General features: G+C 39.1%; 1 protein-coding gene across 8 annotated transcripts in view; it reads right to left on the bottom strand.

Moving 5' to 3' along the window:
• Window positions 1–14,782, bottom strand: part of esrrb (estrogen related receptor beta) — a 56,558-nt gene that overhangs the window by 28,631 nt on the left and 13,145 nt on the right. For all 8 annotated transcript variants that reach the window (XM_023353251.1, XM_023353248.1, XM_023353252.1 and 5 more), the window contains one exon: window positions 4,844–5,253. In XM_023353251.1, the coding sequence (XP_023209019.1) occupies window positions 4,844–5,253 (410 nt within the window). The remainder of the gene's footprint in view (window positions 1–4,843; window positions 5,254–14,782) is intronic.

The raw sequence follows: 14,782 nt of genomic DNA, 5'->3' as shown, positions 1-14,782 counted from the left end.
AACACCCTTTGACAACTTATGCAATTATGTTAACATTATTGGACAGATCAGGAGGAGGGTCCCAGGATGTTACAAATAATTAGAAATTCCTCATTTTATCTGGGTTAGAAATCATTATGCTAATTCCCATCATCTCTTTGGGGTTGGGGTAAATAAAGGTGTGAGAGAGGCGGCTGATGAGCTCTGATTGCATTTCCTCAGTCTGTTTTTCTCTGTTGTCATAGCAGAACACACCATAATAATCCACTTCATTTCCCACAAGGCGGGAGGAGACAATCAGTGCCGTCCTGGAGGGACTTCATACTTTGGTCTTTTGTGATTCTCCTTATACACTATCTAATCAGTACATTTCAAGTTAATAAAATAATTTGTTTTAATTTATATTAAAACAAACACATCCATGTGTCTTAGGTCAGTTTTATTGGCCAAACACAATGTAAGGGTGTTTATTTTCACACCTAGTGGCCAAGCAAGGCCTTTTTAATCCCACAGAAACAAAAACAAACACGCTGCTGTGTCCACCTGTCCTGTTGAGCTTCTTTCTCATCTGATGTTCTGCTCAGAGGGGGATTCAGATCTCTCACTGCAGAGTGAAGAGTGGATTAACTAATTCTTTGCGTCTGTGTTTGATTTATTTTTAGAGCACAGAGTGTTTGGGTATCACTACACAAACTGTCTCAGTGAAGTCATAACATAACCTAAAATAACCTTCAACTTACCTAGCCCTAAATTAGTTGTGCATATGCACATAACATGAGTGTAAGGAACTGAACTGATTCAATAAATCCAATGTTAAATTTATGGGTTTGTAGTGGAGAAAAAACAATTAATGGTGTTTATATTTTTAACTTGACATGATAAAGCCAAATAAAGCATATAGCTTTCCCCAGCACATTAATTATGTTCACTTGTTTTAACCCTTTCACTGTTAAATCTAATAAATATTTCAAGTAAACAATTTGACTCGTCTGAGTCCATCTCTAGGTAACAAACAGAACATGTTAATGAATTGACAGTTTTTCACTATTTTAAAATAGATTAAATATGTTTGGCATCTTCTCGCAAGTCCTTACTTTTGAATTAAGGTTGCCACATTTAAGAAGTGAAAACAAGGGACACCCATCACAGCTTCCCAGGGCTATGACCACCACTGCCCAGTGCTTGGGCAGTGGTGGTCTACTTAAGTAGAAGTAAAAAGTAACTTCTATTAAGCTTTAATTAAGTAAAAGTAAAAAAGTGAATAACAGAAAAATAAAAAAAAGCCTTTTATTAATCCTCCATCCTGTTCAACCAGGGATGACTATCTTCCCAATCACTTCTATATTTTTTCAAGTGTTTTCGCTTCTGAGGACTTCGTGGAGTATCAGGTGGACACTTAAAAACAACATGGTTGTTGAAAGAAGCACAGGTGTGTGGTGTTTGTCTGTAGGCAACCGCACAACTTTTCTTTTATTTTAAATGAAAGATATTCACAGATATTTCCAGGAAAAGGGTGAAGATAACAGGAAGGAAAGTTTCCCCTCCACAAATGAAGCTCGCTGAGATGAAGCATTAACCCAAAAGGTCATGCCCAGGTTTATCTGTTTTCACAGAGGTTATAGTTTAGTTACCAATAACATTACAGGGTGAAGGCGGGAGAACAAAAAGATTTCCCTCCTTTTTTCTCTCTTGATAAGTATCTGTCTCAATCTATTTTATGGCTTTTCAGGACCCATGCCAGGGCACAGAGGGGGAAAGTCAGGTCTTGTAAGTAAATTACAGTAAAATGGCAGGTATTTCTCATCAAAATCTAAACTGACTTTTACAGGCTTACTGTCAAGGTCTATTACTTCACATAAAAGAAGGCCACCGAGTTCAGTTGGTTTTCAAGCAATTTTACACTTGGGTTCAAAATGGGAAGAAAACACGTTTCAATAAGGCATTTATGTTTTTGATTGGTGGAGCACGTGAGACGGGGAGATGGGGGGCAATAAGTGGAGCAATGAGAACAGAGATATTTCTGGGATGGATGGAGATAAAGGTTGACATTAATTTGGGCCTGGCCTTGAGTAATGCAACTATCCCTACGTATAAGTTCAAGGGGCCTTTCACTATATGAATAGGTGACAGAAGATGGATTTGCCACCGGCTGTTGTTGAAAGAAAGGGGCAACAGCTGAAGACGTAGCCAGGAAGAGAGGGATGGGAGAGAATAAGAGCATAAGTCTGGCAAATAATTCAAAATATAACTGCGATAGCCACTAAAAAATTTTAATTTGCTAAGAGGTATATCACAAGGTGAGCACAAGGTGATGGAGAAGCTGTCATGTACATGCTTAACATTAACTTATCATGTTTGCCCCGAGTCTTATCGAAGAAATGTGATAAAGGCCCGCGAAAGGCAGCTCCTTTGTTTTCCTCTCATTAGGAGTGGGCCGTCTCACACTCCACCCTTGACTGCCTCGTTATTCCTTTAATTAATCAGTTCTCATCAACAGCACACTCTCTTTCTTTCAAGGGCTCTACAAAGTGCATTTTACTCCCTCTGTTTTTCCTCCAGCAATCCTGTGTGTGTTTCTTTTATCATTTCAGAAGGCTTTCACCTCCCTGCCCCCCCAAAAAAGTCTCTCCATCCTCCTGCCTCCTCTGCTCGGGACCCCTGTCTGATTATTATGCCATTAAGCCTCCCCTCCTTTCCTCTGAAGGAGCAGCAGGGTCCCTCTCCAATCTAAAGAAGTCTTGGGTTTTTTCCCCCTCCTTTTGCTGAAATTACCCGGCGACGCGTGCCTGAGTTTCTAATTGGCATGCCCATCCCTGGAGACAGCCCCCTCCCTTCCTCCTAATGAAAAGCCTCGGCCTTAATTACACTTTCCAAACGCTGATTGTTATTGACAAAACTCCTGTGGCTCGGACAAACGACGGCAGATTAGCTCCATTACAGGCAGCCCTCCAAGAAGAGAAAGAGGGATTTCAAATCGACAATGCAAAGTGAGGGAGAAAAAAAAGATGAGCGTTCCATTTTTTTTCTCCTCCTTGTACCTTGCTCTTAATTGTTTGGACCATTGCTCCACTTAAGACGTCTCTTTCTTTCCCCAATGCATCGTTTCTGTTCAATTGTGTTGCTGTCAGTATACTTTTACTGAGGGGACAAAAGCTCAGTTATGCTACTTGAGAGAAAATGTTCATCTTTTGTCAACAGACAGGATTGCTGATGGCAGCATGAGTAAACAGGAGGATTTGGCCTAATGCTTTTGTTTGCCTGCAAAAGGTACATAGACTGTCTAAAGCTGATAGGGCTGCAAGGTCCAAAATCAACACCTAGCATCAAGACAGACAGACCTGCTCTCTGTGTAATTCCTGCAATCATTTGCTGATAAAAATTTACAGAGGAAAATGGACGGAAGGCATAACAGGAATCTCGATTTGGCTCATCTACCTTTTCTATTTGATTTTGCCATTGCATGTATTTCACTACTAAGCCAACAGAGCTTAGTCCTGACCTGAGCAGCTGTGCCTGTTGTGCAGATTTTTTTTCCAGGCTCAACAATATCTTTCTCCTCCTGATTAATCTGGAGCAGAGCACACAGTTTCACAGTTGGGGGTCTTTCATTGCCTCTCTAATGAGAAGCTGCAATACATTGTGTCTTGCAGATAACCAAATCACTCCCTATGCAGAAATACATACACAAGCAGGACAGGAAAAATAAAAGATGTTTTTTGAGTCTCCTCTCTTTTGCGTTTGGGTAAATATAAATCTGACCTCTGTGGGATAAGTCCACTGATCATGACAGACGATGCCAGCATAATCTCTCTATGTCAAAGATACCCCAGTTTCTGTTTTATAACAACTACGGTTACTGATCGTTTTGTTCCACGTCATTTTGTTCTTTTGCTGTTTCTGTCATTTTGTACCTAACTTTGTGGGTCATCGCTTGTCATTCCTGCTTTGATAGGTGATGATTTAAAGTAATTTTCTATGAACTACTGGTAGTCTCGTGAATAATAATGTCATTATGTGACTCCGATAAATATTAGCAACCACTGAGATCCTGGATTTTAGTTTGATCAGGTGTCACAACTTTTAAGTTTGGTACTTACATAGTCATAAAATGTTCAAATTTCATTTAATTGAAATTACTGTCATTCCATTTTTTATTGATTGTTGTTCTAATCCTCTTTTTTACCCCTAGATTCTCATGGCACGTGACAGATTGTGACCCGTAGTCAAACCATGACAAGTCCAAGCAACATCATGTCGCAATATATTGCTTACTGGAGATGCATCGCTACATTTCCTCACAGTAGACTTTGGCATACTATAGAAAAAAATTTTAATCAGTTGTCAGTGTGAATTAAAAAATGTTTCCTTTGTACACACAAAAATTCCCTGGCCACATTTCTCTAATTTATGCCTTAAAAATCTGGATATGAAATGACCAAAACTACAAAAGCGAGTGAAAACTTGTTCCATAACTATTCATATTTCAAGTCCTTATATGCTGATCAGAACCACATATCTCAACTAATTCATCAAAATCCCTAAAAAAATCAACTGGTTTGAAATGTTAAGTGCATGGATACAAACTGAAAATGAACTGAGAAAATAAGTTAAGGGCAAACTGACTTAAAACCTAACAGACAAGTTTACATTGCATCATAATTAAAATAGTAGTAGTTAAAATATTTTAGGTTGATAATATGTAAAAATATATATTCTCCAGTAGTGGTATTAAATGAATCTCTTTCCTTGAGTATGTTTCAGTATTACTCTGCAACCAGAGGTTTCATGTATGTCAGGGTGTTTTTGTGTCTGTTGACGTGGCAACATGAGATGAAGTAGCGGTAGGGGAGAGTAGGGGAAATACCTTGTATTGTCCTTTTAAAAAAGGCTTTGCAGGCCTCACAAGAAGCTACCCCATAGTGATACCCCGAGGCTATATCTCCACAGACCAGGCAGAGCCTCTTGGGGAGGGAGTTTAACATGTATTCGCACTTTATGGACGAGTCCTCCATGATGGTGCTGGAGCAATCGTCGTAGCGCTTGCGGCAGGAGCCGGCGCCGAGTCCACCAGGGGTGAACATGGGTGGAGAGTCCAGGCCGTTAGAGTGGCTGTTCATGGTACTGACATAGCCGCCGCTGGCGTCCGAATTTCCGCTGGGACTGTGGTGGCTGACCGTGTCGATGACCGAGGAGGGGCTGGATGGCTCTGTCTTGATGTAGGACCCACAGCTAGACGGTAGATGCCGTTCATCAGCGGCCATTCTATTCAGCAGCCTTTATAAGAGGTGAGGGGGAGGCAGTAGGAGGAGGATTGATGTGGGGAAAATAAAAAAAAAGAGGGAGACAGATGATTAGCAAAAATACATTTAAATTAAGAGTACAGTAAGAGCTTATCAACAATTAAACAAGTAACTTTTCTAGTTAATCGATCTGAAACACAACTTACAAAAATTCTTACAATAACTAACATTTGTTTAAGGATTATTGCACAATATAACAATGATCTAGTGACCAGAATAAGCTCATTTTCAGGGACCAAACTGAAAATAAGCTTATTCTGCATGAGTTTCATACACAAAGATGAATAATTTTCCAGTCAATAAAAACACCATATCTAAGCGCTAACAGGCCACAGTAGCATCAATACTTTTTGGTGTTACTTCTCACACGGGACTGAAACTCAACTTTCAGTTTCAGAGAATTGTGTAGAAATGTAACAAGGAAGCACAAAGATATAATAAAGATATAATAATTTTAAAAACTGTGCTTCTTATTCTTAGGCCAGAAGGTAGCAAAGCTTTTAAGAAATAACAGGAAGCCTGTATGAAGTACAACAAAGCTGCCTTGTTTTATTCTTTTTAGCTTAAAAAGTCTGTCAAGCCAGTGAACACACTACACCATACTTAATCACTAACAGATCACACTTACAACACTCTTTGGTGTGGAAACTGTTACTGTGGAAAGTTGAGATCAGAGGAAGTACAGAAATGTAAAAATCTATAAAAATGAAACTGTACTTTCTATATGTTGAGACAAGCTTGCCATTCATGCAGACTGCTAGAAAGCAAGCTAGAGAAAGTATTCAGCAGATAAGAGGAAGGCTGAACAAATTGTATAAAGTTCATCTGTTATCCTTGCCTAGCTTTGAACTTCTCTCTTTTACAGAGTATGCTGGATTTAAAAACGTTTGCAGTGTTTTGGAAATCTGAGTAAACATAAGTTATGTTTTTTGGACATACGTTTACTGTTAGTAACGCTAACTGTACTAATCGCCAATATAACACAATAAAGAGAGTTTTATATGTCAACTCTGAACATTTAACAGTGACTGCTCTCTAACACAGACTGTGTGACATTGCCTTTGTTCCTAATATAAATAATTAATAATCATTCACAGCAGGAAGGCTAAGCATTTTGGGAGATTTTCATGGGGAAATCAGTCAAAGCTAGCTTCAGTAGGTTAAAGCTTTACAAAATCCATCCATTCATCTTTAATAAATATGAATTTAGTTTTTGTAATCTTTTGTTCTCTTAGTCACTGTGTCCTCACATTCATTTAAACCAGCAAACCAGGATCCTAAGTGCTTCATTAGCCACACGCTATGGCAGCTGTTAAAGTCCTTCAGAGAACAAACACACACAACTGCAACACAAACGTCGACGCACGTTCTCTGCACAATGCAAACACACAGACTGACGGGGAGGAAAGGGAAAACGAACAAGAGGCAGAGGGAAAGAAATCAAGAGTGCTCAAATAACCGAACACACACCCGTGCACGCACATACACAAACTGGACATATCAAGACGGGGGCATCTCTATAGTTTAGAGAGCACAGCGGACCTTCGCTTGTCTCCTTGAGTCAGCAGTCAACCAAAAGGAAACATGATGGCAAGATATTGACTTTTTCACTGTCTGCCTTATAACTGTATTTTGGAGTACATGTAATCTAATGCTGTAACGTGTGCAGACTAAAGTGCAGCCTTTTGGCGGTGGCCACAAAATGCACTCTGAGGCTTTCCATGCCTATATAAATGTATTTCAGTCCTGCTCTATAACCTTTAACTTGAAATTGCACTGAGTGAATGGTGGCAGTGGGAGAGGGAGCGTCGGTGCGGGGTGTCCGCACATATTTTCTTTAGAGTGAGCTGAAGGGGTGAACAAGGAGGGGAAATGAATTACTCAATGTATCGGGGATGCTGTGTAGACACAGTAACCTCTTAGGGTTATGGTGAGGTCACCCTCTAACATGTATGCACACTCTTTGCATTAGGCACCATGGGAAGGGTAAAAGGTTGCTTACACTTGCCTGCATTAGCAAAATTGAGCCTTGCACAGCTTATGCAAATGCAGATTGAGGGGTTCAGAAAGAGTGGCAGCCCAAGTTGTGCTTTACTCCCATTAGCATATTGCCAACTAATGGTAATATTTAAATGTTTAACAAGTCAGTTTATCATTTGAACTAGGAGGGGTTGGTGTTTCCAACTGGGCTCTGAGTGTCTGATTGGACGACAGAGACATGTCTGAAAGCTCCAAAGAACAAACAGGAGATGAGACACCAAAATTGCGGTATTGGTTGGCCGAACATCTTCTTGCTCTCTCAGGCTGATTTAATTGTAAGATGGGTGACAGAGGAGTTCAGGCCCAAGGGGGTCACTGGGTCAACCTTATTTTCTCACCCCGGCTTCCCGGGCCCGTGGAGATGGGGGTCAGCGTGTCAAATTAAATCTCTTTCCTGGGTTTCCCCTCCCCTGCTGTCATGTATATTCATCGGAGCTCTGGGTGCCCACCACTTCTGGAAATTCACAAAAAGGTTAACTGCTAAAATAAATAATAAAAAATGTCCCCTGTTAAATCTGTTGACCTTGTGGTTATAAGCCCTTCTGTCTGAGCAGTCTTGAAATTCTTCTTCCATTAAAATGCCTTCACTGTATAAAAATGAACAGACATGCTTTTTCGTATTAGAGAAATTAAATTCAATTTAGTGGAGATGCACCAAGAAATCTGCGGGCAACTAAAATCAGACGATTTTACGCCTGACCAGTGATTGAAGCTAAAAATCTGACCTTTTTTCCAATCTGTGAACGCATGTGGTCATACCAAGCAGTAAGAGATCATTCTGACTGATTATTGTTTGTTTCAAAAGTTACTACCGAAGGAAGAATATATTTTCAGTATGATGAGTTATCTACAATGAAGACAGAAGAAAGGAAGTGAATTTTCCACAGAGGCATGTCAGCTGTTCAGTTTATGACTTAAGCTTCAGCAGGAAGCTTAACTTATCACAACACAGTTTCTCAGTTTTCATCTTTCGGAATTATTTCTAACATTTTGTCAAAATTTGTAAACTCTCACAATTAAGAAATGGCTTTACTAATTCTAGACGTGATGAAACGTTTCCACTGCTAATCATGTTAAGTGATCTAACTGCTCATTTTTGACACGGAGGACACTTTGAAATGTAATTTCCAAATGTTTTGCCTTAGATTTGAATACATTAGTAAAACCTGCTTTTACAGCAGAGCATTGTAATGCCAACTGCTCTCTCTGACACATTGTGTGACAACAACGCTTATGGATGTGGCACAACAGAAGAGTGACTTCAGGCTCCTGTAATAGTTACATAAAATGATTTAATGATTTGGCATTCTAACAAATACTAGCAGATGAATTCTTTTTCTTTCAAATAGGTACAACTGTTACTTATTTTTACTGGTCCTTCCACTAAAACTAATCTTAGGATGCATTTTATACATTTTCAGGTGTGCTAAATAATAAAGAATTATAAAGTTGTGTAGTTGATGTTTTTATGCTTTTAACCAAAAAATTGACTAACATGTTTTGTTAATAATAATCCTGGACAGAAATTGTCTAAATTCAGAATCAGCAGGTCAAATCTTTCCAAACTGATGCATCGCTGCCTCTCTACTGCAGTTTTTGGTTGCTCTAATTCATAATTTACTCTCTAGCGTTACTGCAGTCACAAATATTGTTAATCCCTTAGATCTCATTCTAAAATGGGCCTTGCTGCTCTTGATAATGAATGCAGATTACATCCCTATAAATTAACATGCACCTATGTGTTCATCTGCTTTATGTTCTATGTCTCAGATGGATATGTGCACCTGCACGACAGGCCACCTGCACTCGGCTTATTAAAGGCAATATATTAAAACGCAGAAGCACAAGATGGCTCCATCTAGCTTTTATTTCACAAATTCAGAGTGAGCTTAACCTCGGTTCAAAGGCCATCCTCAGGGTGACACTTAGCATAATTGCATAAGTGTCTTAACTGTTTCCCCTCCAGCTCAACGTGGTCATTTATAATAAATGTGCAGACTGGAAACCCCTTAACTCATTCTGGTATGACACATTACCACCACCGCTATATGCTTATGTTTTTAACAAGCTCGCTTATATTGATTAATGATGCTGAGCGAATACTAACCACTTAAACCTGCTGTATTAATCAAATAGTCTAAAATATTTCTATAAATATTTCTAATCTCCAGCAGGACAGGACCAATTTAAATCTATAAATACAATTGTAAGCGGAAAATGAATTATGAGCATTAAATTATTTGACAGCAGCAATAGTCCTGATAAATAATTCATTATGTGGGGGCAGGTAGTAATTAGCTCATGTGGTGCACAGACAGAACAGACAGGAAAGGGTTTGCTGAACTATCTGAGACTTGATGCTGTAAAATCTATAGTTCTTTCTTCCTTCCTCGAGCTAAGAGCCTTTTCAGATTTTGCTGCCTGGCTGCCCAAAGGAACGGCTCTCTTCTAAGACACAGTATCTCCCCTCTGTCTTTTCCTTTCTCTGTTTCTCCTCCTTTTGTTCCCTTTGTACCGATCAAAATTCATGCTGAGTAGAAGGTTATGGGCCCTGTAAACGCACAGTGCGCAGTTTGGTTTTAATCTGATTCCACCTGGCCCTCCTAACAGCATTTCAGATCCCTAATATCATTCCGCCGGTGCGACTGCGGCCGGGATTAGCCGGACTAACGATCTGGCAGCTCATACTACACTTGCAGCTCCTCAGCTTCCAGGAGGAGAACTGTGGAGCTCTCTCCTTCTTTCTCACCTGAGAATGAAATTCAGAACATCGGCATGAACACGATTTGTTACAGTCAATTTGAAAGTATTCCCGCAGAGAGGAGGACACTGAAATAGTTCTTTCACCTTGTTTTATGTTTGACCAACCAAAACTGTGTTCGAGATCCAGCTGGAACAGTGAAGAAATTCTTGTTACATGTCCCAAAAACATCTTTTCACACTTGTGTGTGTCACATCCCTGCTACCTGACCAGACTGTGTAAGTGCGGGGGGAATTATATGGTGGGGGTTGACATCAGCAAGCAGGGCGATGGTGATATCAGATGCCCCAACTGGGGGCAAATCTGTCTTGAGGGCCTCAAGCGATGTGGCCTGATAAGCCATTGGCCCCAGAGTCAGCGCTGGTAGGACGAACTCAATTAGCTCCTGACAGAGCTCCCCACCACAGACAGACACACAAGCAGCTGCCAGGCTGACCTCTCCTCCAGGGGCCAGCGGTACCTTTTAGCGCTCCAACACGCACAGGAGGGGCGTCAATTCTGGGACGGACGAGACCCAAAATCTTCACAACCTCAGAAAAGGAAAAGAAAATGCACTGATCAAGCTTTCCCTGGCTGATATAAACTTCCCAATTTCTTCGAGATGTGAACTGTGGACTGTGATTTTTTTTTCTAATCTAAGGACTATAGAGAGAAAATATACAGGAGTAATTACAAAATTATTTTTTATAGACTGATTTTTATTAAATTGAAGCAGAAGTTGGCTGATACATTTGCAGAAAAATGATGGGGGCTCTTACTTCGGTGGCTAGAATAAAAAGCTGGCCAAAAGCTGCAGATTTAAAGTATTTAATCCACCTGTCACCAATCAGAAGTGTTTCCGAGTTCAACTCTTTTTTTATTATTATTATTTTTAATAGACTCAAAAATGCTATTGGGTGATATATTTATTAACTGAAAATTGTGTGAGTTGTTGGTTTTAATTTATCAAACGAAAAGGAAAAAACTATTTTTTTCAGCATTTGACCTGGTAAACACCAATCAAAGAAAATTTGTCAGACTCTGAGCTTGGAATAAATATATACATTTAGAGATGGTGCATACCATCTTTGGGTGCTTGAGTTGTGTTCTAACACAAGAGCCAGCAGTTTTGTTATGGACCCGTTTGATGTTTAAAAGCGTGCAATTCTCCAAAAATATGCTGTCTGGATTTTGCTTCTCTGATTTCAAGTTGCAGACCATCAGGGGAATACGAGGCTGAATTACTCCTGGGACAGTGAGCATGAACGTGTGTTCAAATGCATGTTTCTGCTAAATACAGAATATAAAAAATGTAAATATTGGGGGAGGAGAGTTGGTTTGATGGCTGTGGTTAGGTTGGAGGCAAACCCGGCACTCCAGAGGGACCAATCCAATCTATGACGGAGAGGCCTCTAATTTTGGAGTTTCTCATTCATTAGTCCTGCTCTGGCAAAGAGAGATGACTGAGGGGAGGAGGAGGAAGGAGAGGTGGACCTGAAAGAGAGGAGGGCCCTCTTTATTAACAGATATGCCAGACACTCAGGAGAAGCTGACAGAGATTTATGATGTGCAGATCCATAGAGGCAAACAAAAGGAAAGGTAAAAAAAAAAAACTGGTATCAGGAAGAGCGGGAAGACAAAGTAAGAAAGGAGAAAACATGATGAAAAGTTCAGATGCACCGATCAGTCGGACGGAGATTGAAACATATGATTACCCCTGATTAAATTTAAATTTCTCTTTTTCATTAAATGCATCAAAACTTAAAACACCTAGGATTTAAAGCTAAAAGACACTTGAATGCACATTTCCCACAATGAATATGTGGATTACTTAGATATCTGCCAACCTTTCTTAGAAAAAACTGATTCACGATCTGAACTACAAATCAGATGTAGTTGAAGTCTTTCCTACTTAATTCCTAAGAGTTTAGTCTTAGGAATTAAGACTAAAGTCTTAATTAAGATAAAAGTCTTATTTTATCTTATTTTTAAGATAAAATAAGAAAATCTTTTCTTATTTTATTTATTTTTTTGCACATTTTTGAGCTTGGAGTGGATGTGAGGTGACACGGACTGAAGGAGGAAACTAATTGCACCTTAACTCTTATTAATGTTTTTTTTTTGTTAGTTTTTTTTTTTTTTGCTGGTTTGTGTGTTTTCATTATTGTGTGTGGAAGCCTTAACTGGGCTTTTTTGTTCCTTGTGTTTGTACCTGATTTTAAAATCAATAAAAAAATAAAAGTAAGAAAAATTACAAAAGTTATCAATACATGCTACTAACATGTAATGTTTATTGCTTGTTTTATAATTGGTTGCTGTATTATATTATCACGCAAAGCATTTTGAAATACCTTGTTGCTGAAATGTGCTGTAGAAATAAACTTGACTTGATATGAGAAACTAAAACTATTACCTCTATCAAAGAATCTGCAACACATTTTCACCACATTCCCAATATTAAAAAAAAATCTGTACCAAAATTGAAATCAGCAAAAGGTAAATGAGAGAAGTAAAAATCAAAAATTGGTATCAGCCACAAAAAATCTGATTGGTACGTCTCTAAAGCAAAGAGAAAAAAAGAGTCAGAGAAAGAAGTGTTTATTGTTACAACTGGAAAGGAGGGTCCCAGATCAATAGTGGGCAAGCTAGGGACATGTACAGGGTTACCACTTGAGGGGACCGCAGACTGGATAATTATGTTTTTTTTAAGGACTGCAGCAAAGGATTATATTTAGCTGCTTCATAGTTATGTCATTATAGTCTTTAAAAAGCCATGAGCTCAGTCCACCGCGACAACATGAGCCCCACGCTCCTGCAGGACCACGAGACACAGCCGGCCCAGAAGCAGATCACATCTATTGATCCATCCCTCCTGCCTCCTTCCATCAGAGGAGCTACTGGAAAGGAAAGAAAGGTCCTCTTGTGATACAGGCGCTGCTGTTTGTCTGACGTAAACTGTCTGGGTCGCACCGGGCAGATCCTGTTCGTCTAAGGGGGCTGATTTCAGGATGTTGAAGGAAGTAGTCGGCTAATGATAGACCTACTGTCAGTGCGGGAAATGTGGGAGCGATTGTCTAAGAAAGGAATTAACGCGCTGCCCATGCAACCCCGGTGGAAAAAAATTCTCTGCAGGATTGAACTGTTCATCAAACTGTATGTTAAAGGAAAGACCTAGCCTCCCACAGAGTACATTTGGGATCAAGTTTCTAATGCTGCCTTTTCATTAAAACAGATTACCATTCTTCACATCCATTATGAGGCACAGTCATGGTTTAATTTGACAACATAAATGGGCGGTGTCTTTAAAAACTATGAAAAGTAATTACGCCCAACTGGAATAAGATTGTTTCTGCCAAAGCTTGCCAAACCAAACAGATTTCATTAACACCAGTGATGTCAAATAATATTATTGGTTGTAATTTCAGTTGAAAGCATTCTTCCAAAACTGACATTACAATTCCATCCATCCATCCATTTTCTGTTCACCCTTTGTCCCTAATGGGGTCGGGAGGGTTGCTGGTGTCTACCTCCAGCTACGTTCCGGGCGAGAGGCGGGATACATCCTGGACAGGTTGCCAGTCTGTCGCAGACATTACAATTTATGGAAGTTATTTATTCTATTAATAATCTTTTATATTAAGAATTAATCATAAAAAAAGATGTGTCCACACCAATAGAAACAAACATGGATAAATTTACATATCTATATGTTTACTTTTGTTGAATAAATAAAGAAAATAATAAAAACACCAGGCACAATCTTATACTATGATGTTATGCACTGTCATCAAATCCCAATACACTCTTCAAATACATTCAATACATTCTTTTGGCAAACCCTCACTTCATAATTTATAGGAAAGGCAAAGAAATGATAAAATGTGCTTCCCTTCAGATTGGCTGGAATGCATTTCAACATAAAAGTATTAAAATAATTCTTAGATTAGACAGATTGTGTGATAAATTACAAAATTTGAAGATAATCAATCTGCCGATACGTCTTTCATTTGTAGGTGATTTCTAGCGAGACATGAGGTTCTCATAGTATGAAAATACCCCGGTCTTATGACATTAAAGAAAATACACCTACTAAATGTGGTATTACATTTCTGCTCATAATAACGTAACAGCTGCTCATACTCGTGGCAATCACTCTGATCCACAATATATTCAGCTGCTTAACAAACCCACTGCCTGTAACTTGATTACTGTACTTTTAAAACTTTGAAGGGATGATTTAGATATTTTGAAGTGAAATTCTGTTAAATTATTACCATAAATGATCTACCTGCAGTAGAAAAATGTCGTATTGCAGTGATTGTTTTAGAAAACAAAGCTACAAAATATGAGATCACAATAACAAAGATTTCAGTGAGCAAAACCCCACCCTGAAGGACAGCTTGGATGCAAGATTATACTTCAGAAATCAAGCATTCAAAATCTTCTTCTCAAAAATTACTTTAGGCCAGATGGATGGGACAGGACTGTCTTTAAGATTCACACCTGATCTAGATCTTAGCAACCAAGTTGGTAAAACTCAAGAGTCTGGGAGAAAACTTTGGGATGGAAAAGGAAAGTGTGAGTCAATCAGTCGATATCGTCATCATAATAGCCCCAGTACAAATTTTCTGAGCGTTCAAAGCCTAGCTATTTGAACAAACAACACATTTTAGCTGATCTCCATAGTGTGTGTTTATGCATTCACAAGAAACCATGGTTAAAT

Source organism: Xiphophorus maculatus, chromosome 19 (genome assembly GCF_002775205.1).
Source record: "Xiphophorus maculatus strain JP 163 A chromosome 19, X_maculatus-5.0-male, whole genome shotgun sequence".
Taxonomy (NCBI): Eukaryota; Metazoa; Chordata; class Actinopteri; order Cyprinodontiformes; family Poeciliidae; genus Xiphophorus; species Xiphophorus maculatus.
The sequence above is the reverse complement of the archived record's forward strand: the minus strand, read 5'-3'. Positions and strand labels throughout refer to the sequence as shown.